Source organism: Cuculus canorus, chromosome 17, assembly GCF_017976375.1.
Source record: "Cuculus canorus isolate bCucCan1 chromosome 17, bCucCan1.pri, whole genome shotgun sequence".
Taxonomy (NCBI): Eukaryota; Metazoa; Chordata; class Aves; order Cuculiformes; family Cuculidae; genus Cuculus; species Cuculus canorus.
The window spans coordinates 7,293,423-7,315,430 of record NC_071417.1 but is presented as its reverse complement, the minus strand read 5'-3'; the positions used below and the strand labels follow the sequence as shown (position 1 = coordinate 7,315,430).

The 22,008-nt window shown below is 48.3% G+C and overlaps 3 protein-coding genes across 8 annotated transcripts in view; all 3 read left to right on the top strand.

The window, feature by feature from the left end:
• Window positions 1-1,313: 1,313 nt before the first annotated feature.
• LOC104068483 (glutathione S-transferase theta-1) lies at window positions 1,314-6,357 on the top strand. Its single transcript, XM_054082842.1, has 4 exons — window positions 1,314-1,613; window positions 2,679-2,829; window positions 4,822-4,998; window positions 5,904-6,357. Exons 1-4 carry the CDS (start codon window positions 1,486-1,488, stop codon window positions 6,102-6,104), a joined length of 657 nt encoding a protein of 218 aa, XP_053938817.1. The 5' UTR covers window positions 1,314-1,485; the 3' UTR covers window positions 6,105-6,357.
• A 2,272-nt stretch (window positions 6,358-8,629) lies between these two features.
• DDT (D-dopachrome tautomerase) lies at window positions 8,630-11,652 on the top strand. Its single transcript, XM_054082365.1, has 3 exons — window positions 8,630-8,834; window positions 9,557-9,732; window positions 10,201-11,652. Exons 1-3 carry the CDS (start codon window positions 8,727-8,729, stop codon window positions 10,271-10,273), a joined length of 357 nt encoding a protein of 118 aa, XP_053938340.1. The 5' UTR covers window positions 8,630-8,726; the 3' UTR covers window positions 10,274-11,652.
• A 2,470-nt stretch (window positions 11,653-14,122) lies between these two features.
• The window catches only part of CABIN1 (calcineurin binding protein 1), a 93,771-nt gene continuing 85,885 nt past the window's right edge, over window positions 14,123-22,008 (top strand). For 4 of the 6 annotated variants that reach the window (XM_054082243.1, XM_054082241.1, XM_054082242.1 and 1 more), the window contains exons 1-10: window positions 14,123-14,243; window positions 15,904-16,020; window positions 16,496-16,560; window positions 16,976-17,068; window positions 17,498-17,611; window positions 17,786-17,920; window positions 18,185-18,365; window positions 19,261-19,390; window positions 19,547-19,696; window positions 20,763-21,055. In XM_054082243.1, the coding sequence (XP_053938218.1) occupies window positions 16,558-16,560; window positions 16,976-17,068; window positions 17,498-17,611; window positions 17,786-17,920; window positions 18,185-18,365; window positions 19,261-19,390; window positions 19,547-19,696; window positions 20,763-21,055 (1,099 nt within the window). In that variant the 5' untranslated portion in view covers window positions 14,123-14,243; window positions 15,904-16,020; window positions 16,496-16,557. The remainder of the gene's footprint in view (window positions 14,244-15,903; window positions 16,021-16,495; window positions 16,561-16,975; window positions 17,069-17,497; window positions 17,612-17,785; window positions 17,921-18,184; window positions 18,366-19,260; window positions 19,391-19,546; window positions 19,697-20,762; window positions 21,056-22,008) is intronic. The other 2 variants (XM_054082244.1, XM_054082240.1) reach the window with 1 other exon arrangement.

Genomic DNA, 22,008 nt, shown 5'->3' with positions numbered 1-22,008 from the left:
GTCTGCTATATTTCTCATTATGTGAAATCAATACTGGGAAAGTAGCCTGTAATTGGTGATGTGGCAACCTGCCTTTCTCTCACCCCTTCCCCAAGCCAGCTGCAAAGAAAGTCGATAGTCCAAAGCCTGGGTTTATTTCTTGGAGGCTGTTTCCTGCTGCACGTTTGCCTGGTAAAGCAGACCCTGCCTCTGCGTCCCGAATGGGGCAGATAGTTCTCGGGGACATTGATCGCTGTTGGTTAACGGCCCTTATGTTTTTTGGAACAAAGGGATTTTTGTACAAGGCCTCCTGCTGATTGATCTGGATTTGCACCCTAAATGTCATGTCCACTGACATGACAAACAAACTCCCCTTAACCTTTCCTTACTGAAGTGTTCCTGGCCTTTTGTTCCTGGCCCTGGCATTTCGCTGCTGACTGGCAAGCCCCGTGCCTCAGCAATAGGCTGGAAACCTGGTTAGATAGCCAGCTCTTAGTGCCTCTGAACTCCAAGGCACCATGGAATTAAAACTCTTATGGGATGGTGAATTCCTTCTGCACTTTCCTGACAGAGGGAGGTTAACATGCAGAGCCAGGGGTGATGCAGGGCAGAGGTGTTGGATCTTCCCTGCCTCAGCGAATGCCCACTGTGGCAGAGGGAATTATTTCCTGAGCCTGCTGTTGCATTGCTGGCATTTGTGGTTTTCTTTTCCCAGCAGAAATTCTGGAAACACCCTCAGCTGTGTGTCTGCCGAGGGATCAGCTCTGTTGACAGCATTTGCTTTCTTTGTAAATGCTCAATTCCCTCTGCTCTTCAGAGACAAACAGAAAGGATTTTGCCCCACGTGTCTGTAAGCCAGCCGGGTTCTCTGTGGTTAATTAGCCACTGCGGTGATCTCTGCGGGCACAAGGCTTTCCAGTTGCTTTCCATCGTGACTCCATCCTAGCTGAGTGAGCGACATCTACAAACTGCAGGGAGATTATTTTTGTTTGGTGTTGTCTGTAGGAGCAGGAACAGCGACTCTCTGCCCTCCTGAGGATGCTCTACATGCAAAATCACCTTTTCCAGACCCTGCCTCCTTGGCAAATATTAAGTGGTTTTTAGGTGCTCAGTCGTCTTATTCCTAACATCTGTCTTTCCCTGCCCCATCTCTGAAGCCGTAGGACACGCTGTTCTCAGGTCAAGTGTTCCTGGTTCTCTGCAGTAGTGTTTCCACTACCAGCCCCTTCATCGCGGTATCTGAATGACTCTCAGGGAGTGATTATTTTCAGTAAGTTTTGCAGGTACTACTGGCACCTGAGCAAGCAGCAGAATTCCTGTCTGGAAACGTGAACTGCTGCACGCCTCATGCCCAGCCTGAGCCAGCTGCCCTCCGCCAATAGCTTCTACCTCGATCTTCAGTTCCCTTTCCTTTTCTTTGTGAAACACAACTGTTTAGGGAAAGCCTAACACGGTTCCCTGGTTGTCCAGTTGGCTCTGGGCATTCACCTTGCCATTTGCTGGCAGATGCGCCTCTCCCCTCTGATGTGTCTGCTCATGTCCTTAGGGCCGTCAAACAGCGAGGGAGCTGGCAAAGCCAGTCTCTTGAAGAAAGTACCAGCGCTGAAGGACGGGGACTTCACCTTAGCAGAATGGTAAGAGCTCAGTCCTTAGACTGCCCTGGGCACCGGTAATCTGTGTGTTGTTTAAGAGCTGTTATTGCCGCAGAATTATAAAGGATCACAGCTTTTATGAACATGTGGTTATTTTTAATAGTGTAACCACATCTGCTCTGTTTCCATTTTCTGTTTGAATTATCTTTCAGAATGTAAACAAATCAGCTGACTTAACTTCTTGATCTTACCCCGAATGCACTTACCTCAAAATGGGATTAATAAACATCTCTGGGAAATGATTAAAGCTTACAAAAATCCCTTTTACCCTGAGGAAAAATAGCGTTTATCTGAATTAATCATAAATGCCACGCAAAGTCCTACAGCGACAAGACTTAGGTTTTACTTTGAGATTAATAAGGTGAATGATTAATGGTATCATAATACTGAAATAACTGAACTAAAGGAGTGTCAGCCTAGTAGGAGGATCTGCATTTCCTTCGGTTTTGTCAGCACAGGATTTTCTATGGAAACTCCTCTTGCAGTGGCAGCCCACGTATTGTTGTAGATGACTAAGATGTTTTTCCATCTGACTTCTGCCAGTTAGTGAAAGTATAAACATCTGGACAAACACTGAAAGATTCCCTAGGCTCTCTTTGCTGAGACTTCCATGGATTTCAGTGAAGGCTGCGGGCTAGAGGTAGATCTGAACAAATGGCAATGTAACCCATTGGAGAGTTTCACAGCACACAGGAGCATGAACACGCGCCGGTCTCGGAGAGGGGTCAGAGCAGTCGAGGAACAGGGGGGGTTAATGTTGCTGACAGATGATCATGGGGGTTTATCACCTGTTTGCCCCAGTGCCGCCCAGCTCTGCACCATAGAGCAGCGCTGTGCTTTTCCAGCAGGTGGAACTTTTCATGGGAACTAAGGTGATGAAGTGCCATCTCTGTTGTCATCATTAATTAGATGCGGTCCCTAGACTGATCTGAATGCTTCTCAGTGGAAGCAGCAAGATCAGAAGGGGCAGGAGAGGGAGCTTAGGCAAAAGCGTTCTGCGTCATCACTCCCTGAGCCCTCTCTTTTCTCTGGTTAACGTTGGAGCAGCACTGCCATTCTGCTGTATCTGAGCCGAAAGTACAACACTCCCGACCACTGGTACCCATCGGACATACGAAAACGGGCGCAGGTGGATGAATACCTCTCATGGCACCATGCAAACATCCGGGCTAATGCTCCTAAAACCATGTGGATCAAGGTAAGGAGATTGAATATTGAAATGTGAGTTAAGTGATACAGAATACTGAGCAGTTAAACAGCCCCAATTCAGAGGGAGTTTTACACTGAAATAATTACGCTAGGCTGTTCCTAGCTGAGAGGAACTGTCGGGGGGAGCTAGTCTTAATTGCTTAACATCAGGATCTGGCAAAAGCAGCTATGGTGATTTTGGGTTTTGCCTTAAAGTGGGTCTGGTACAGAAGGTCTTTGAAACCCAACAGGCTTCCATTGCCTGGGTTCCTCAGCAAATGTGTGACAGATTTGGTCTCGCCCCCAAGGGCCTCCCCCTTCCTGCACAGCTGTGCAGAGGGTGACCAGGAAGTTTGGGGGTATTGATGAGCATGTGCTTTCTTGCTGGAAGCAGAAGGGCTTGCTTTGTCCATAAAAGAAGTCCCTGCAGCCTCATCAGGGTGGAAATCCAGAGGAGCTTTCTATTTCCAGCCTGCTTGGCTACTTCCTGGGAATGGGTTGAGGGACAGGCAGAGCAGAGAGAGGGAATGGCAGGGTTTCTTTATTCAGCGTGCTTAGATCAAGTTACATATAAGTAAAATTAATAATCACCCTGAGGCAGAAAATCATTTCGTATCAGATGATTTTGCTGGACACTTCTTTCCAGCCAACTCACCAGACGTTAATGCAGCTCTCCTTGGAGAGAACCAGGTGCAAACATATCTCTGCAAGTCCAGCTGTGGTCAGGAAGTGCAGATGAAACTGGAGTTGCCAGTAAACAGGGAAGAGCTGCATTCTTCCCGTGTAAAGTTTGCCCTTGTTTGTGCCTAACAAAGCATATTGGGACTCATTTGGCTTTTTGATTTATTGACAAAAATTTGATTTTATTTGAATTTTTGGCTGGAGAATGCAGAAAAGCAATTCAAATATGAGTCAGATTCATACAAGAAGTAGTTCCTTCCAGTCTCTGCAGGCTGTTATTGCAGCACTCCAAGGGAAAGAAATCCAACTCATTGTTGCCGCTGCCGAGATAAACCCGATATAGAAAAAGTCCTCAGAATTCTTGAAAACAGGGAGATGTATAAATCCACCATGTAACAGGAGGCACGTCAGCCAGACCTGGGAGAAGATGGAATGCCTTGAGATACAGAAAAGGAAGGAGGTGCTATTTCAAGTGGCTCTACCCAGAGGTCCCATCGTGCATAATTGGAACCACTAAGGAAGAGAACTGGCCCTGAATTTTCTGATAAAATAGATTCCACATGTACTTGGCAAAAAATCTCAGCTCGGATTAAGCAATCCCAGCTTGAATTTTTGAATATTCTAGCAGTCCACTCCCTTAGCTGTGGTAGGTGGAGCAGCTGTGAGCTTGGATGCTGTGTGCACCTCTGTGAGTGGGGACAAACCTCATGGAAAGGCAACCGCCCCCCGTGCCAGCAAGTCCGTGAGACAAGAGCCGCGCTTGCATGATTGCTTTGGAAAGATTTCTAGTGGTTTTAAGAAAACTGCTTGAGAGGCCGCAGAAAGGCTGCTGTAAAAATGGTCCATGGCTACTCCCAGCCTGGCTGGCCACTGTCACACAGAGGAAGCCGTTCCTGCCCCTCCAGCCAGTGTAGACACATCCCAGTCCCGCGGCCAGCACCGCGCTTGCCGTTTGCCACCCCGCAGCACTGGCAGCTGCCTGCTGCCTGCCTGCCTCCTGCACCCGGTTGCACCAGGCGGGGCTGGCAGGGGGCTGGCGGGCACACAGCAGGCTGCTGCAATGCTTTCGTTCTAGACATTGGTGCCCATTAGCTGGAGGTTCCTGTCTTGGCAGATCAGATGCTTGGGACTGCTTGTGTGCTCCATGTCCGTGAGCTGCTCGGAACTGCAGCAGTCCGTGCAGCTCCAATGCCTGCCCCTCCTACGGCTCTGCTGCAGGGTCACTGATAATCATGAGTAGTTCCTGGAGTGTAACTTAAACGACTACCACCAGATCAGGAGAAGATGGACTACTGCAGTCTGAAGTCTCTTCTCTCTGCAGGTGCTGATTCCCCTCTTCACAGGACAGCCGCTGCCCTCCGAGAAGCTCCAGGAGGTTATGGAAGGGCTCTCCACTTCCCTGAAGCAATTTGAGGAGAGGTTTCTGCAGGACAAGGATTTTATCATTGGGAGTGAGATTTCTCTGGCAGATCTTGTGGCCATTGTGGAGCTGATGCAAGTGAGTGCTCGAGTGTGGTAAGGAAGCCCTGGCACAAGGGAAAGAGATGCTGCTGGGCAAGAAGGGGTGCAGCATGTGGTAACAACTTCACTAGAAAGAGGAGAGAGGGTGTATCTTGACAGAAGTGGCCTAAGACAAGGAGGAGGATATGGGAGTGAGTTCAGAAAACCGGTTAGAAAAAGCTGGCTGCCACAGATCTCTTTTGTTTCTCCTCTCTAATAACCTAACAGATCTCTTTTGTTTCTCCTCTCTAATAATCTAACAGGATTGTTTTTATCCTATAAGAATATTCTTCTTCGAGTGGTACTTGCCCATGCCATGTCTGGGAGGTGCAGGGTTGCATGTTCGACAGGCAGTTAAGTCTGTTACAAACTGGTTGTTCTCTGCCAGCCCTGAAGTGATTCTTTCTCCAAGTTCTGTATCCCAGAGGCTGAAAAACAGCAGTTCAGCTTCTCCACAGCATTGTGTTCAAGAGAGAGGCAAAGGCTGAAAGTAGAAGGGGGGGTAGTTGATGTCAACTAAGACATCAGTTCAAGTAAACGCTTTGGGTTTTGTGCTGCGGCTTTGCTATATCACATAGCACTCCATCCTGTGGACTGTGCAGTTGTCCCTACAACTCTCAGCCCCCCACATCTTCAAAGCTGGAACTGAAAATCACTCACAGTATGTCACAGTCATCACTGCTGCTCAGAACAGCTGGTCTGGCTCTCAGGAACTGGCCTGTAAATGCCCTTTAAAATCCAAGCTGGTTTCTGTGTCCCTTAGATAGATGCACCTACCTAGTGGAGATTTCCCTCCTTCCCAATGTTCCTTTATGAGCTCTTCTTTTTATTTTTCTCTAAGCTGTTGCTTTGGTGAAGAAGTGACTGCTGGGTGCCTCACTGTTGCTCTCTCCATCTCTGCAGCCCGTCGGAGTTGGTTGTGACGTCTTTGAAGACAGACCTAGGCTGATGCAGTGGCGCAGGCGCGTGGAAGAGGCCGTGGGGAAGGAGCTGTTCTTCCAAGCCCATGAGATGATCCTCAATATCAAAGAACTGAGCAACATTCAAATCGATCCACAGCTGAAAGCGCATCTAGCACCTGTGTTGATGAAGATGTTGAAATGAATTAGCCTATCTTACTGTTTTTCCTGCCCTTGTTTTTTTTTAACTTCTCTGACCTCCAGTTCTGCATCTAGCTGGGAAGAGCACTGTCATCAGAACACTGAAATTGCAGGCTGCTTCCCCCCTCCCCGTATCTTTGGGGGTGAAAGCTGGGAAGGGTTTAAAACCTGAAATGTTAAGTCTCTACAGAAGGCTGAGGCGCTACGGGTCACTTAACGCTTGTATCTGGGGTTTATTTCAGTGTCAAATCTTCTCAGAGATGGTAGCGTCACAAATGGTATTTCCTGACAAATTTGAGCCAGCCTAACTGGGCATGTTAGAGAGCTGTACAGCGTGAGGGGCTTTGTTATCATGCGGGTTTGACATTTGCAGCTCCTTCTCTAGTGGCAAGCACTACAAAGCGTGCCTGATCCTCACCTTCCCAGCTCACGTTTGCACAGACGAGTCCAGCGCAAAAGGTCCAGGCAGTCACGAGAGGGCAAAAAAAAGACATTGGATTTGGGTTTTTAAGTTTCTTATTGCTGAGGCATCTTGCTGGGCTGAACATGTACATTCCGCACTTCATCATTTGCCTTTAGGTTCCTGGGAGAAGTTTCTTCATAGTCATTTACAGCTGTGAATCTTTAATTCTTCGGTTTAATCACTGTTTTTGTTTCTGAGAGCCCAGGTTTCGGTGGTGCTCAGTCTGGAGAGCTGTGCAGCAAAGGCCAAGCAGCTCTGAAACGCTGAGGGTGGCCATCACCTTCGAAGAACTGCCTACCTGAAGTGCTTTGTTGATATTCTACAGGGAATAAATGCAATGACAGTAATTTCTTTGAATCTGATAGCAATCCCATTGTTTTTTCTGCAGGAGCGCTGTAACAGCGATCCACGTTTCTCCAAGACAATGCAGAGAGGGGATCAGTCTAGAAATGCTCCTCTGAGACTGTTTTGAGTGGAAATTCACCAAGTCAGCCTGTGCAGCGGAAGTAACGAAAGGGATTTTGTGGCATTGAGCAACATAAGGATCACAATAGAAGGGCAGAGTTGTTGTGGAGCTATTGGGCTCTTTTTCTTGGCTGTGTTTATTTCTGGTTGGCTGTAGCGCAAACACAAAACCCTTTTGTACTGCAGCACAATTTATGAGGGAAAACAGAATCCAACCGTTTCTAGTTTCTTCAGCTGAGAGAAGCAACTTGTAAAGGATGCAGAAACTGTGGGATGTGAATCGCTGTGTATTTCCATTCCCGGGGAGTTGTTGCCCCTGAGTGCTACTCTGCTAGCTTTGCCCAAGAACTTTTCCTGTAAGGAAGGAGACAGAATGGGTGAACAATTCCAGTGTGGCTTCTCTCACTAATCCGAGAGCTGCTTTTCTTTCCAGCAATACCATGTCTTGGCTGGTGACGTTTTTGCTGGTTAGTTCCATAAAACCTGGTGTGTCCTGGAGATGCTTTTCGCTAAGGCTTCTGTTCTAGATCCTGATACAGTCCAGAGCTTTATATTCCTGTCTGGAAAGAGACCTCTGTTGTACACTTTGGCTGCAGTAGTAGGACGTTTTGTTTTGTGATTCTGTGCTCTATAAAGAGCCCAGAGTGAAGGCTCTGTGTTCATCAACCAAAAATATTAGAAACAGGCACATGGTTATTCCCACCCTTCCTTTCTTTGATTCCCAAACATTGGGTGAATAATATGCTTTATTGACGTGTTATTCACAAAATGTATGCAACCGAGTCAGATTTTAGACCGGAAGTGGCTGATTTTTGGTGATTTTGTGAGTGGCATTGCTCAGTGGCTGAGGACACATGCCATGGCTGCAGGACGGAAAGGCTGTCAAGAGTTTTCCAAAGGCTGCCAGTGTCTGGGACTGCTCGCTGCTGTGCTGGCTGCTCTTGGGGATGCTCATCCCTCCCGCACGTGTTTTAATTGTTTGCTCCAAGGCAAGCGATAAAACCAATGTCTTTAGTTTAATAAACTCCAGGAGGCCAAGAACAACCTGCTGTTCGCAGGGGGAGCCATGGGCTTCGTGACAGCCCCATCTCCTGAGGCAGCTGCAGCATCTGAAACCCGGCTCCTCGCTTGACCTTTTCCTCTGATATGCTCGTTCCTTTTTTTTTGGGGAGACGGGGGTAGTTTAGCCTTGGAATTATACGAGATTTTTAGTATTTGAAGGAATGGGAAACAGAAAAATGGATCCAGACTGGCACAAATGAAAGGCACGGAGCAATCAAAGGCAAAGGGAAGGGCGGCAGCCAGCGCGGAGGGGCGGGGCTGCTGCAAGCGGGGTGGTGTCATTCGGGGGCGGGGCCATAGGGGCGTGGCCAGTGCAGGGGGCGGGGACATTGCATTGAGGAGTAGTGGTAAGTACGGGAAGGGGGCGGGGCTAACGCTGGAGAGGGGCGGGACTGGCGCATGGAGGGGCAGGGGCCAAGGTAGGAGATGGGCGGTGCCAGAACAGGGGGCGGAGCCAGAAAAGAGGCGGGAGCAGCGCACGAGAGGGGTGTGGTCATTGCGTAAGGGGACGGGGGCACCCGGGGCAGTGTATGGGGGCGTGGTCATCGCAGAGCGCGCGAGCAGTGCCTGAGGGGCGGGGCCAGTAAGGAGGCGGTGCGGGACGCGGGGGTTGCGGTGCGGGGCTCGGGAGTCGCCATGCCGTTCGTGGAGCTGGAGACCAGCCTGCCGGGCGCGCGGCTGCCGGCGGGTCTGGCCCTGGAGCTGTGCGCGGCCGCCGCCGACATCCTGGGCAAACCCCCCGAGGTGCGCGGTGATGGGGGGAGCGGAGTCTGAGGGGTTCAGTGTGTAAGGGGCCTCGGGGGGGCGGGGGTGTCGAGGGCCAGGGTGGGTCGGGGCGAGGGATGTCGAGGTCCAGGCATGTCAGGGTGGGGATGTCAGGGCAGAGGGTGTCAGGGTCAAGGCGTGTTGGGGCAGGAGGTGTCAGGGGTTCCAGGGGTGTTGAGGCCAGGGGGTGTTGGAGTGGAGGGGGGTCAGAGCAGGGGCTGAGGTTCGAGGGGTGTCAGGGCAGGGGGGGCGAAGAGTGTTGGGGATTTCAGGGATCCCCAGGGCCAAGGGGTGTCGGGGCAGGGGGTGTTGGGGCGGAGGTTGTCAGGACCAGGGGGTGTCGGGGTCAAGGCGTGTCAGGGTGGGCGGTGTTGGGGGTCTCAGGTCTCAGGAGTGTTGGGGTGGGGAGTGTCAGCGCAGGGGAGGTCAAAGCAGGGGGTGTGGGGTTTTAAGGGGTGTGGAGGACCAGAGGGTGTCAGGGTGGGGAGTGTCGAGGTCAGGGTGTGTTGGAGTGGGGGATGTCAGGGCAAGGAGTGTCGGGGAGGGGAGTGTCCAGGCAGGGAGTGACACGGCCAGGGGGTATGGAGGGCAGGGAGTGTCAGGGCACGGGGTGCTGGGGATCTCAGCGGTGTCAAGGGCAGGGGTGTTGGGGGTGTCAGGGATGGCAGGGCACGGGGTCCCTGACGTGTCCATGCCCTCAGCGGGTGAACGTGACAGTGCGCAGTGGGATGCCCATGGTGGTGTCGGGCTCCGCTGAGCCCTGCGCGCAGCTGCTTGTCTCCTCCATCGGCGTGGTGGGCTCGGCCGAGCAGAACCAGCGGCACAGCGCCCGCTTCTTCGAGTTCCTGACGGCACGGCTGGGGCTCGGACCTGAGCGGTGAGAACGGGCAGGGGTCTTCTTCGGGCGGGGGGAATGCAGGGAGCTGCAAACAAGAGGGCAGGAGGATGTTGGAGGCCAGGTTAGATGGGGCTTGGAGCAACCTGATCCAGTGGCAGGTGTCCCTGCCCATGGCCCCTCTTCCCTGTCTCCCCAAGGCGAGTAATAGCATTTTCCTGCCTCCTGGATGCTGTCAGGTAAATAACAAGATGCTTGGGTTCATCTGAAATGGACAAGCATCTCACAGGAACAGTGCTTTTTGGTCTGTGTGCATGGAGTCTGGTATCTGCATGTACCCTGTCCATACACAGCTCATCTTTGCTTCTGTGAGACTAATACAATGGAGTGTGAGCCAGCAAAAACTTAGTGCAGATTTTCTACCTTATTGCAAACTGGGCAGGGATAATATTTAATTGAAAAATAATAACATTTCCTGTCCACTGCATTTTTGCTCTTGTACCCAAAAAGGATTGTCATCCGCTTTTACCCCCTGGAGCCCTGGCAGATTGGCAAGAATGGAACAGTCATGACGTTCCTGTGATCCCTTGCACGGCCAGTTGGAACAAAGCAGTGATGAAGACAATCCAGAGATGACCAGCTCCATCTGCTTGATTCCTCTTATAGTCAAACCTGTGTAGTTCTGCACCTTCACCTGGATAATTTGCTTCTTCCTGTGCACCCACAAAGCTGAAGAAATGAGTAGTCAGCTGTAGAGACCTTACTAAAACAGTTCAAGGTCTTCGTCTCAAGCCTGTCTCATAGCCCAAAGACTCTCCCAGTGCCTGTGACTAAGCCATAGCAGTCTGGTGGTGGCCACATATGGACCTAGAAAAGCTGTCTTGTAGCAGCAAACAGTTTAATTCCAGAACACGTTTGGTGTTATTGAGGACCAGAGATATTCTAGTTTTATCCATTTTTGATCAATTTTATCATTTTTTCATCAATCATTTCAATCATTATCCAGATTTTCTCATACCTTGCAAGGCAGAAAGGTCTTTCTTTCTCTGTGGCAGCAGCAAGGACCCAGGCTGGCTAATAAGATCTGGGAGCCAAAATCTCTTTTTAGGATCCCCAAAAGCCCTTCCTGGAAAGGCATGTGATAATTGGAAGGGAAGTTTATGCATTTCTATTGTCATTTGTTTAAGGTTCCTGTCAGACCTTGTGCTCTGTGCTCTACCCTTGCCACCCCACGTGGCTGCTCCTACAAAATTTGATTTCACGGCTGAATGTTTGTGTGCTGATGGCAGTGTGTAGAGGAAGGAGTCACTTGTGAAGAATTGCACTGTGCCACAGGAATGTATTGGAAGGTTCTGCTACTGCCAGCTTTAATTCCTGTTATTCACCCAGTTGTTCAAAATACCTTTCCTCATGCTGCTGTTATAGGAAGTTTGGGGACGGTACAACATTTCGCTGTGTGCTGTGGCTGAAGTCTCAGCTGACTGTCCTCCCTGCAGGGAAGTGATTTGGGTTTTTGGGACCCATACGCTCCCTCACTTTGTGACTGGAACACACATGGGCATTTTATTAAAACAAAAGCGCGGTACTTTTTATGTATGGTGTTACCTCTGCCTTCCACTGATAATGAGAACATTTATCACTTTCCACTTGGTGACTTGGTTGGGTGCAGGCAGGAAGCTCAGAAGAACAGAATGCCAGGACCCAGCGGTCCATGGGAACATGAGGCTGAAGAGTAGATCTGTGCTCCTTTGTCATTCCGATTGCAGGTTTAGTTGGGTTTGGCTTGAGATCTCAAGATAGTTGAAAATATTCCTTCTAATTACCATTTGAAGTTGGTTGTTCCCTATGCAACATCTCCTATGTTTGCCACATCTGTCAGGAATGTAACACCAAGCATACATTTGTGATCCAGGGGAGGGGAGGGCTGCACCTTATCTGGTTAATAAAATGCATCAAAGCCTCTTTTGATCAGTGTCATTTTATTGGCTTACAGTGTTGGGGTTCTGTTGATGTTGGTGCCTGGAGATCGGTATTGTGGCTGCACAGAATGAGATTCTGAGAGTCCTGAGGTTGTGGCTGGCTTTGTCTTCATTAACAGATGGTGCTGAATATACTTTTTATGTTCATACTGATCTGAAGAGATGGCCAAGTTTCCCTCCACTGAGTTAACGTTCAAGTGGGATTGTGCAATATTTTACGGCTTGAGGATACCCTACAAAGGGTTCTGCAGGCCCTGAAACCCACCCTGGAGCACACAGAAACCAACAGAAGTGTAAAACTCGCTGTTGTTTCCTAGTTAGAGAAAATCAGATACCCTGCCCTTATCTAGGGCTTGGCAATGGTGTTATAAAATCCCTTTCCCTTGAGTGCCACATGCAGACTATCCCTTTTCCATGGGACAGAGCCTGTCTGATACCTGGATTTAATGTTTCCAAGCTTTGGTAGATCTTTTTACCATTGTACTGACCCTTAACTTCCCAGGCTTAACCTTCTGAGGTTAATCAATGTTTCTGCTTCCAGAACTGGACTCTGGGTTTGTTTGAGAACTCTGTGTAAGTATGTTTGCAAATTCAAAGGTAAGACCTGATTTTAAATGCTCTGTAACTGCTTCCTAGCATCAGACCTTTGAAGTGAGGATAATTGTGGGGAGTTTTTTGCTCCTCCAGTGACCAGAGCGCAGGGCTGCCTGGCTCCTGCAGCCAAGCGGCTGCCCCCCGTGCTCTGGGCACCGCTGCGCTGCTGCACGGGCAGCACACAGAGAATTGGCCAAGCTGAAGAATGCCCTTGAGCGACCTTGAAGAAGCGAACAACAGAAGTTGGGACTGTGCGTGAACAGCAAGTGATCAGTTACCTTTTGACCAGTTGTTTTGAAGTTTGAGCGCGGGGACAGTTTGTAACCAATCAGATAACACCATGTTTTTTAAAATTTAGCAGAGATGTATAAAAGCAGTGTGCTTTTATAATAAAGCTTCTGTTAATACAAGCTCAGGAGTCGGTGTCTCAATCCCCTCAGATAATCTCTGTGCATTTATGCACAAGCGGAGCAGCGAGGCTCTGAGCGGACTGGCAGCCAAGCGTTATGGGAGCACGGCAGCTTTGGAAGTTATCCTGCAAGCACAGCAGTGCTGCATGGTTTGTCAGGATGGAAAGATGGGTGTTATTTTCTCCCACAAACGGGACCCCAGAGTTCATACATTTGGGCCTGGCAGGACTGTTCCTTGCCGTGCTAAAGGCTGATGCAGTGGAAGGCTTGAGCACAGCTCCACTTCACCAATGGGACTGGTTGTAATGAGGGGTGGCTTTAAACGCGTGACAATCTCCGAGCCTTTTCGGCACAGCATGGCTGGTGCAGGGCTGCAGGCAGCACACACATCTCTGTCACTCGCTGCAATACAGTAGCATTACAGCTAAATAAAATTATGTCCACCAGGAGCTGCCGCAGTTACTCTTTGGCTGGGGTCACTGCCTCACATTGTCCTGCTGCCACCACTCAGGACAACACCCTCATCTCCCAGGGCCGTAAAAGCCAATTCCCATCTCCAGGCAGCACAGCAGCAAGTTTGAGAGAAAACCAGTAACTTTGGAATGATTTCTATCCCACTGGAAAGGGTATCTGGAATGTAGTTACTCTTTGGCACGCCCCCCCCCGGCCACATGAAGAGAGCTGAGAGCTATGAACCCTGTGAGCTCTGCTGGTCCCTTTTGCTTTTTTGTCTCTTCCCCCATTCCCTCTCTGTCCCCTTCTTCTCACCCTCGTTCCTCTCTTACTCCCCTCACCCCTCTTTCTTCTGTCTCCCCTTCTCCTCTCCCCTTTCTGCAATCCCATTTCTTCTCCCATTCCCTCTTCCCTCTTTCCCCTCTCCCCACTTTCTTCCTACTCCCCCTCTCACCCTTTTCCCTCCCTCCTTTCTCCCCTCCTTCCTTTCCCCTCTCCTCCTCCCCCCATTCCCTCTTAGAATCATAGAATAGTTTGGGTCGGAAGGGACCTCACAGCCCATCCAGTTCCACCCCTGGCACGGACATGTCTCACGGGATCAGGGGCTCCAAGGCCCATCCAACCTGGCCTGGAACACCTCCAGGGATGGGGCAGCCACCACCGCTCTGGGCACCCTGGGCCAGGGCCTCCCCACCCTAACGGCTAAGAAATCCTCCTTATGTCCAGCCTAAATCTGCTCCTCTCCAGTTTATACCCATTGCCCCTCGTTCCTATCACTACAAGTCTCTGTGAACAGTCGCTCTCCAGCTTTCCCGTAGCCCTTTCAGACACTGGAAGGTCAATATAAGGCGTCCTCGGAGCCGTCCTTTCCCCAGGCTGAACATCCCTAACTCTCAACCCCCTCAGTCCCATCCCACTCCTCCAGCCCCGCCCCTTTAGCCCCGCCCCAATGACCACGCCCTCCCCGGACACGCCCATTTGACGGCCCCGTCAAGCCCCGCCCCCGCCCCCATTGGCTGCTCGCGGCCCTCCTGCTCGGCCAATGGGCGCCGCGGTTCTTGGCGCGCCGGGCTCGGGGGGTGTTGCTGTGAGACCGCCGGGGCCGGAGGGCCGCCAGGTGAGCCGTGCACCTCCCGACACCCCCCGCTTGCATCCCCTCCATCTCTCTGCGCTCCCTGCCTCCCCCGTCTCTCCCCCCTCCACCCGCCTCCCTCTGCACCGCCTACACCCCCAGCTCACCACGGCCTCCTCCTGCCCCCTGCTGCCTCCCTCGTGCACCCCATGCATACCCCTTGCATCCTCCCGACCTCCCTTGCATCCCTCTCTGCTCCCTCTTCCATCTCTCGTCTCCCCTGCATCCCTCTCGCCTCCCCCTGCACCCCGTGCTCACCCCTTGCAGCCCCCGGACCTCCCTTGCACCTCCCCGTCCCCTCTTCTATCTTTTCTCTCTCCCTGTACCCTCTCTCGTCTCCTCCTTGCACTCTGCGCACCCCCTTTGCATCCTCCCCTGCCTCCCCTTCCATCTCCCACCTCTCCCTGTCTCCCCCTGTACCCGCTTCACTTCTCCCTGCACCCTATGCACCCCCTTTGCATCCCCCGTCTCCCCCTCTACCCCTCTCACTTCCCCCTGCACCCTATGCACCCCCTTTGCATCCCCCCGTCTCCCCCTGTACCCCTCTCGCTTCCCCCTGCACCCTATGCACCCCCCTTGCATCCCTCCCTGCCCTCCCCTTCCATCTCCCGCTTCTCCCTGTCTCCCTGCGCACCCCCCTTGCATCTCCCTCACCTCCCTGTCCATGTCCCCACACCCCCTTGCCTCCCCCCTGCACCGCCCTCACCCTCTTGCACCCCCTTGCATCCCTCTCCCCGTTGCCAAAATTTGCCGAGAGGGGTTTGGGCTCTGGCAACACAAAAGCAGTAACTCCAAACAAACCAGGAATCGAGTGGGTTTGTAGTCAAATGTGTGTTTGCAGTGTGTGCATCCCAAATACAGCAGCAGCAAAAGCTGGGAAAGCCCCAGTCGCTCCCTTTGTTTCTTATTTTTAGGCATAAGTTGTGGGTTACTGGGAAGGAGAGCAGCATTTGGGATTTCTGCTTAAGCTTTTAAACTCCTAATGGACCAGGAGATGAGGTTTTGAAGGCAAAAAGGCTTTAAAGAGGTGCTGTTGCCTTTTGAGGAGTGCTTACCTGTCCCAGCCACAGATCCACAGATCCTCCTGGGCAGGGAGGGATGCAAGGGGGGTGCAAAGGGCGCAGGGGGGGAGCGAGAGGGGTACAGGGAGAGACAGGGGGTGCATAGGGTGCAGGGGGAAGTGCAGCGGATACAGGGGGAGACAGGGAGAGGCGGGAGATGGAAGGGGAGGCAGGGGAGGATACAAAGGGAGTGCTGGGGCGTCTCAGATTGGAACATTTCAGTCTGGTTTGTACCTTATATTAAAGGCGTTCTTTTCCTCCCCTTCTAACTGATGTGGCAGTGTTCCTCTGCAAGTGCTTGTCGGGGCACACCGAGTTCCGGGGTGTTGGGGTGCTGTTGTGACTCAGCCTCCAGTCAGGTTAACAGCCCTGTACAGCGCCTGCTTTGAAACAACCACCACCCCTGCGCCCGCCTGCCAGGGCAGCGTAAAAGCTGTGCGGAGGCAACAGCCTCACCCTGTTTAACAAAAACAGTGATGCTGCTGTGTTCTGTTACGCCAGGGAGTAGAGGTGCTAAACACTGCTTACAAACTTTGCATAAAAAAGAAATAGAATTAAAAATTGTTTCCCCACCTTCTCTGTAGTTGCAGCTTCACCACGGAAGCAAACTCTCCACTGTAGTCTCCTTCCTCTGCTGCTTTGAACAAGATTATGTGGATTCAGCAAAAGACTTGGGCTTGTTTCTGAATACAGGCATGTTTGTAAGTGAACTTAAACTACTCACTGTAACTGTGTAATTGATTGGGGTTCACACAGCCGTAGCATCTGCACTTTCTGTAAAAACCTGGCGTGTTCTGAAACAGAACGTTACCTCCATGTGGTTTTTTTTCTCCATATGCAAAGTAGACAAAGAATCCTTGTCTTGAAGGAGATTTGAGGTTTTATTTCTGCGTAGTTAGTGACTTAAAGAGAGAAATGCTTTGGTGCCGTGCTGGTGTCAGCTGTTTTAGCTGCAAACAAGGAAGGTGAATGGTCTGTGGGCAAGCAGAACGTCATTGCTGAGCAAATGAAATTCAGGCCAAAGCACTGATTTCTCTCCATGCCAAACTAATCCTGATGATGTATGAGTTAATTCTGCTTATAGCTCAAAACTCCCACTGCTTCCTGCTGTGGTTAATTCTGGACTTATTCGTGTTAGTTATAGAACTATTCTAAATGATTCTGTTTGCTTTCCAGACCTGTTTGTGTTAGGCCCTTCCTCCTCATCCTGAAGAAAGAAGGTGTGAATATCTGTGAACATGGTAAGAGCTTATTGAGATGGTTTTTGAAACGCTTTGGTAGTAATGAAGTAGAAAATATTCTCTTTCCTCAGGACTAAGAATAAATTGGCACAATGAGAACATTGGTTTTGAAGTAGTTGCAGTTAATGGTAAAGGAAGAACTTGAGAAGAATCACAGGGATGCACACATCCATTCTGTTTGCGAGACACTTGAAATTTTGTTTTGGTGATTTGGTGGGAGAAATGGTTTTGACGTATTATTGTTTGTAAATGAGGACTAAATTAATTGCTGTTCTTACAACTTCCTGTAGAGAGCTCTCTATTGAGAATCCATTTGCCAAGTAAAATAGAAAAATGAGAGAAACCCAGTTTGCAAGGGAAACTGGGGCACGTGTAGATGTAACATTTCTTGTCATGTCTCCACTATCATTTTAAGATTCGAATCGCAGCACTGAACGCAAGCTCCACGATTGAGGATGACTACGAAGGTACCTTCAAAAGCCATAAGACACAGACAAAGGAAGCTCAAGTAAGTAAATGCGCAATTGTCCTAACACCGAGGGTACTGAGTGCTGTCACCCAGCAGCAAGTTTATAGCAAGCAAAAGGAAAGAATTTCACACGTTTTTAGAGTTGTGGCACTTGCTGCCTCGTGAAGCTATGGAGACCAAGGGAATGGTTCAGTTTAGATAGAGATGAGACAAACTCCCACAGACAGCAGTGTCTGCTGAGCACAAAGCAACGAGCACAGCCAGCCTCTGGCTGTAGCAGCTTTGCCCAGAAGCCGGGTGTGGGAAAGGAAACCTCCCGCTCTCCCCTCTGCTGCACACTCTGGATGGGGACTGCTGCACAGAAAGAATTAGCAGTGTGAAACCAGTGATGTTTGTAGTAAATCTAGGTATGTTATGTATATTGATAAAGTTACTCTACAAAATCGGTTCAAACTTTTTAAACTACAGGAAGCAGAAGCTTTTGCTTTGTACCACAAAGCTTTGGACCTTCAGAAACATGACCGATTTGAAGAGTCTGCTAAAGCTTATCATGAGCTGCTTGAGATCCGTCTTCTGAGAGAGGTCAGTGACCTTTAGAGAACAGAACTCTAGAAGCTATTTTTATCCTGGTTTATATCACCTAATTTCTTATTGGCTAATTAGAAATGCCAGTGTTATCAATTGGCAAGTTGTTTGCTGCTCTGTTTACTTGTCTAATTCCTAATGCCTGCGTTGCGTTTGTTTCATCGTTTCTAGGCAGTCCTTTCTGGTGATGAGAAAGAAGGGCTGAAACATCCAGGCTTGATGTTAAAATATTCCACCTATAAAAACCTGGCACAACTGGCAGCACAACGGGATGACTTAGAGACAGCTATGGAGTTCTATTTGGAGGTACAGCACAGCTGAAATAAAACACAGGAGCCTTGGTGTTTGCCAGAACTGGCTAAAATACAGATGTACGCCTTTCAGCAAGCATCATCTGTGTCTGTGTCTGAATTCTGGGTGCCTTCTGGTGCTATATATCGTATAACCGGTCCACCATTCGGTCCCCAAGCCAAGTGTCTCTGCTGAAAATGGAAGCAGTGCCAATCCTGTTGGCAAGTGCATTAGTGTGTTTGAAATGTGAACGATCGTGTTGTTTGTTATGCTCTCCAGGCTGTAATGCTGGACTCCACGGATGTCAACCTGTGGTATAAAATCGGTCGTGTGGCAATAAAACTAATCCGCCTGCCTTTGGCTCGTCATGCCTTTGAAGAAGGTCTCAGGTGCAATCCTGATCACTGGCCGTGTTTAGATAATCTCATCACAATCTTGTACACGCTCAGCGACTACACGAGTAAGTACAGTACAACAAATTCTAAAAAAATAAATAATACCACCTATCAATAAAAATCTATAACAATGCGATTGTATCAGAGAAAGTAGGTCTTGTGTAAGTTGCACAGGAGGATGGATGGAGATTTTTACTTCAAGATGAACTTTTACTTGGTTTGTGATAGGATGCGATGATTTGTATCGATTCTGTTACTGTGGGAATAAATGCCTGTGGTCTCCGAGGTCAGAGCCCCTGCAGGAAGTTTCCTTGTGGACTGTTCTCTTGCAGTGCATGTTGGCTTTGTCTTTCTAGTAATTTCCAGCTATGTAGTTCCAGGTTTGGGTATAAAACTACAATATTGCACCCTGGTATGATTAATTGTAGTTACAGCAGCTGATAGAACTGACCGTAAGAGTTTACAGCTGAGCAGTATCCCATGGATGAACTGATTCAGATGAAGTTTAGGAGAGACGTTGTAAAGTGGCAGAAATGTTGAATCCAATCCTTAGGTCACATAATTGCCTATGTGAGCAAAAACCTGGTGCAATTCTTTGCTTGTTTTGCTAATGGAGTCTGCCTTTACGATGTTTGATAACATGAAAATGGCAAGTGTTTGTGTTTCCGGTTTATTGTTCTAATTGCTTCTGTGCAGGAGTGGAGTCTTGAACATAAATAAAAGATATACTGTAAATGTTAGTTAACCAAAATGAATTATGTTATTTTTCTGGATGTAGTACTTGGGAAGAAATAATAGGTTATTTTATCTGTACATAATTATTTGACTTGCTTCAAAGCTAATGGTCTGTGTTAATGTCACATTTAGTTGGAATTCGGTGGTGAATATGAAGCCCAGAAATGGGAGCTTTTGGATTACCCAAAGCAGCAACTGACCATTCAATTTCTCTTTCTGTGTCAGCATGTTTGTACTTTATCTGCAAAGCTCTGGAAAAAGACTGTCTGTATAGCAAAGGATTGGTTCTCAAGGAGAAGATCTTTGAGGAGCAGCCTTGTCTCCGGAAAGATTCCTTAAGGATGTTCCTCAAATGGTGAATGTCATCTTATAGCATCTATTGCGTGTGGGGTGTAAATTGTGGGTTTGGGGGAGCTCAGAAAACCTTGTGAGATATAACGCTTTAAAAACAAACAAAAACCCAACCAAGCCCACTAACTTAAACTTGTCTTCATTACTTATTGTTTCTTAGTGACATGTCTATCCATAATGTAAGTGTGAGTGCAGCTGAGACAGAAAGAATCCTGGATGAAGCACTGGAGCTACGTAAGAAAAGACAAGCTTTGCTAGTGCGGGACAGAGAGCCAGACCTCAGGCTGGTCCAGCCAATTCCCTTTTTCACGTATGTCTTCATATTTTCTGCTTTTAAAAGGTTTCTCTGAAGCCACTTGCGCTGACAACTGTGTGCTTCATGTTTCTTCACAATGCTCTAATTCTTTTGATAATGAACAGACAAAACCCCCAGTGTTTTCATATTCTGTGAGTTTATAGATTGCTTTGGTGTGCTTGTGATTTTCACATAAACCCTTATCTCTCAGTTTTTAGTGAAGTAAAACCCCAAAACACCAAGTCCCTCAAAACCTTCCCAAGAATGATTTCTTGGGAAGAAATCATGGCAACCATTCCAGCTGTATTATTGGGTTTTTCATATATGGGTAGTTTGAATGTGAACTTCCAAGTGAGTTTAGTTTTGTGAAAACTGTTTTTCCTAAAGTAAAAATGTTTAAAAGTTTTAAAAGTAAATTACAGTTCTTATTTGCAGCAAGATATAAGGATACTACTAATTTGTTGTAAGTGTCTTTATTAAGGCATAAAGGATTGAGTTTAGTTTGCGTTTATTGCATGTCTTTTTCAGGAATATTAGTAGGATCTGCACATTGGTTCTATCACAGAGAAGTCTGTGGATAAGGGTGAGATTTTTTTTGTGGTGATTGAATGCAGAATCTGAAAATGGTTCCTTGACACTACTTCTTTAAGATTCAGCACACAGCGAGTACCTCAGCAACCACAGCATAGACCTTTTGTTGTCGGAGGCATTTTTTGGGATTAGACACGTTGACTCCTGTTTCCTCCCTACTGCAACCAAGTCACCAGTTTCTTCTGAAAACTTCTGCCTGCTGCCACACTTTGTCCTTGTGTATCTAAGTGGTGTATCCTAGAAGGAAAGCTCCTAAGGACCTCTGATGGTCCAGGCCTGAAACAGGACAGGAAATGCAGAAGGATCTTCTTCAGCTTTTCTAGTGGTGGGGCAGATTTTGACACTCAGCTGGGTATTCCTCATCCACTGAAAAGCTGCTCTGAACTTTTGGAGAAAAGCAATGCTGAATACTGTTAGGTTTGTGAGTATAATTTGGAATATAATGTGACAAGAGTTAACGAAGCTGTGATGACGTTGTTTTCCTGCGCAGGTGGAAATGCTTAGGAGAAGCTTTACTTGCCATGTATCATCACCTCACAACATGCGATCCTCCTCGCCCCAGTTTGGGAAGGAGAATTGATCTCTCGGAATATCGAGACCCGGTTCAACACTTGATTCTTTCTCCTACCTCTGCTCCCGTCAGTGTTATTCAGCCAACTCCTGTCAACACTAATCCGGTGGTGACAATGCCAGATCCTATATTACCTTATGCTTCATCCGCTTCCAACTTCCCAAGTCACAGTCAGAGTTCATTGGATCCAGGAGCTACCGTAGGTGAGCAAGGTACTTCAGTCTAAGATTCACAATATCTTTCCTACTTATCTGTGCATTAAAAGCGCTACAGAATTTGTTGGGAAATGCTGTCTTTAAACTGCACGTTGGTGGATTCGTAACCTTTGCAGTGTATCTGTAACATCTGGTAGAAGAAGTAGAGTTGAGCTCTATAAAAGGAAGTTCTGTTAACCATTCACATTAGAAAAGGAAGGTCCTAAACTGCTGAAAATCATCAGTTCCCAACTAAGACGTAGGACCAGTGGTCAGGGTGGTGGACTTGCCTTCCTATCTAATGGAGTTGGGAGTCGGATTTGGTTGTTTTTAACTGTTACTCCAACGCAGGAGTGTCTCACCTCTTGACTCATGGGTCAGTTTTGCAGTCTTTAAGATTAGGAGAATCCCAACTCTGTTCCAGCAGTGACACGTATCAAACTTTTAATGTTGTAAAGAGTCTTGAGCTCATTAGAATGAGTGAGGTGGTGTAGAAAAAGATGATTGGATTATTCTTCTGTTTACTCATAACTCTTAAGAGCCTAAAAGAACCAAGGAGACAGCTATGTTTATTTGAAATCTGTAGTGAGAGGTTTGACTATTTTCTGCTGTAGCTGGAAATGTGTTTGCATATTGAAAACTGTCAAGGAGTTACCAGCGTTTTGTTGATATTCATGGGAACGTACAAGTGTTCATGGAGTTAAAGGCAGTCTCCTCTGATTCCCGTTTCAGAAACTTTATGAAGACTGAAATAGTGAATTCTAGTGAATAATGAAATGCAGAATTTCCAGTAAATCTGCTGCTTGCCTCGGACCAGCACTTTTATGCAAAATATTGCAGCCAGTTTATATTAAATTGATTTTTTTTAATTATTATTCTAAAATTTTGGCAGTATCTTCAGAAGGAAAGCAGTGAATCTTATGTGCTGCTGTAGAACAAAATAAAGTTTCAGCCACAAATAGCTTTTTTAA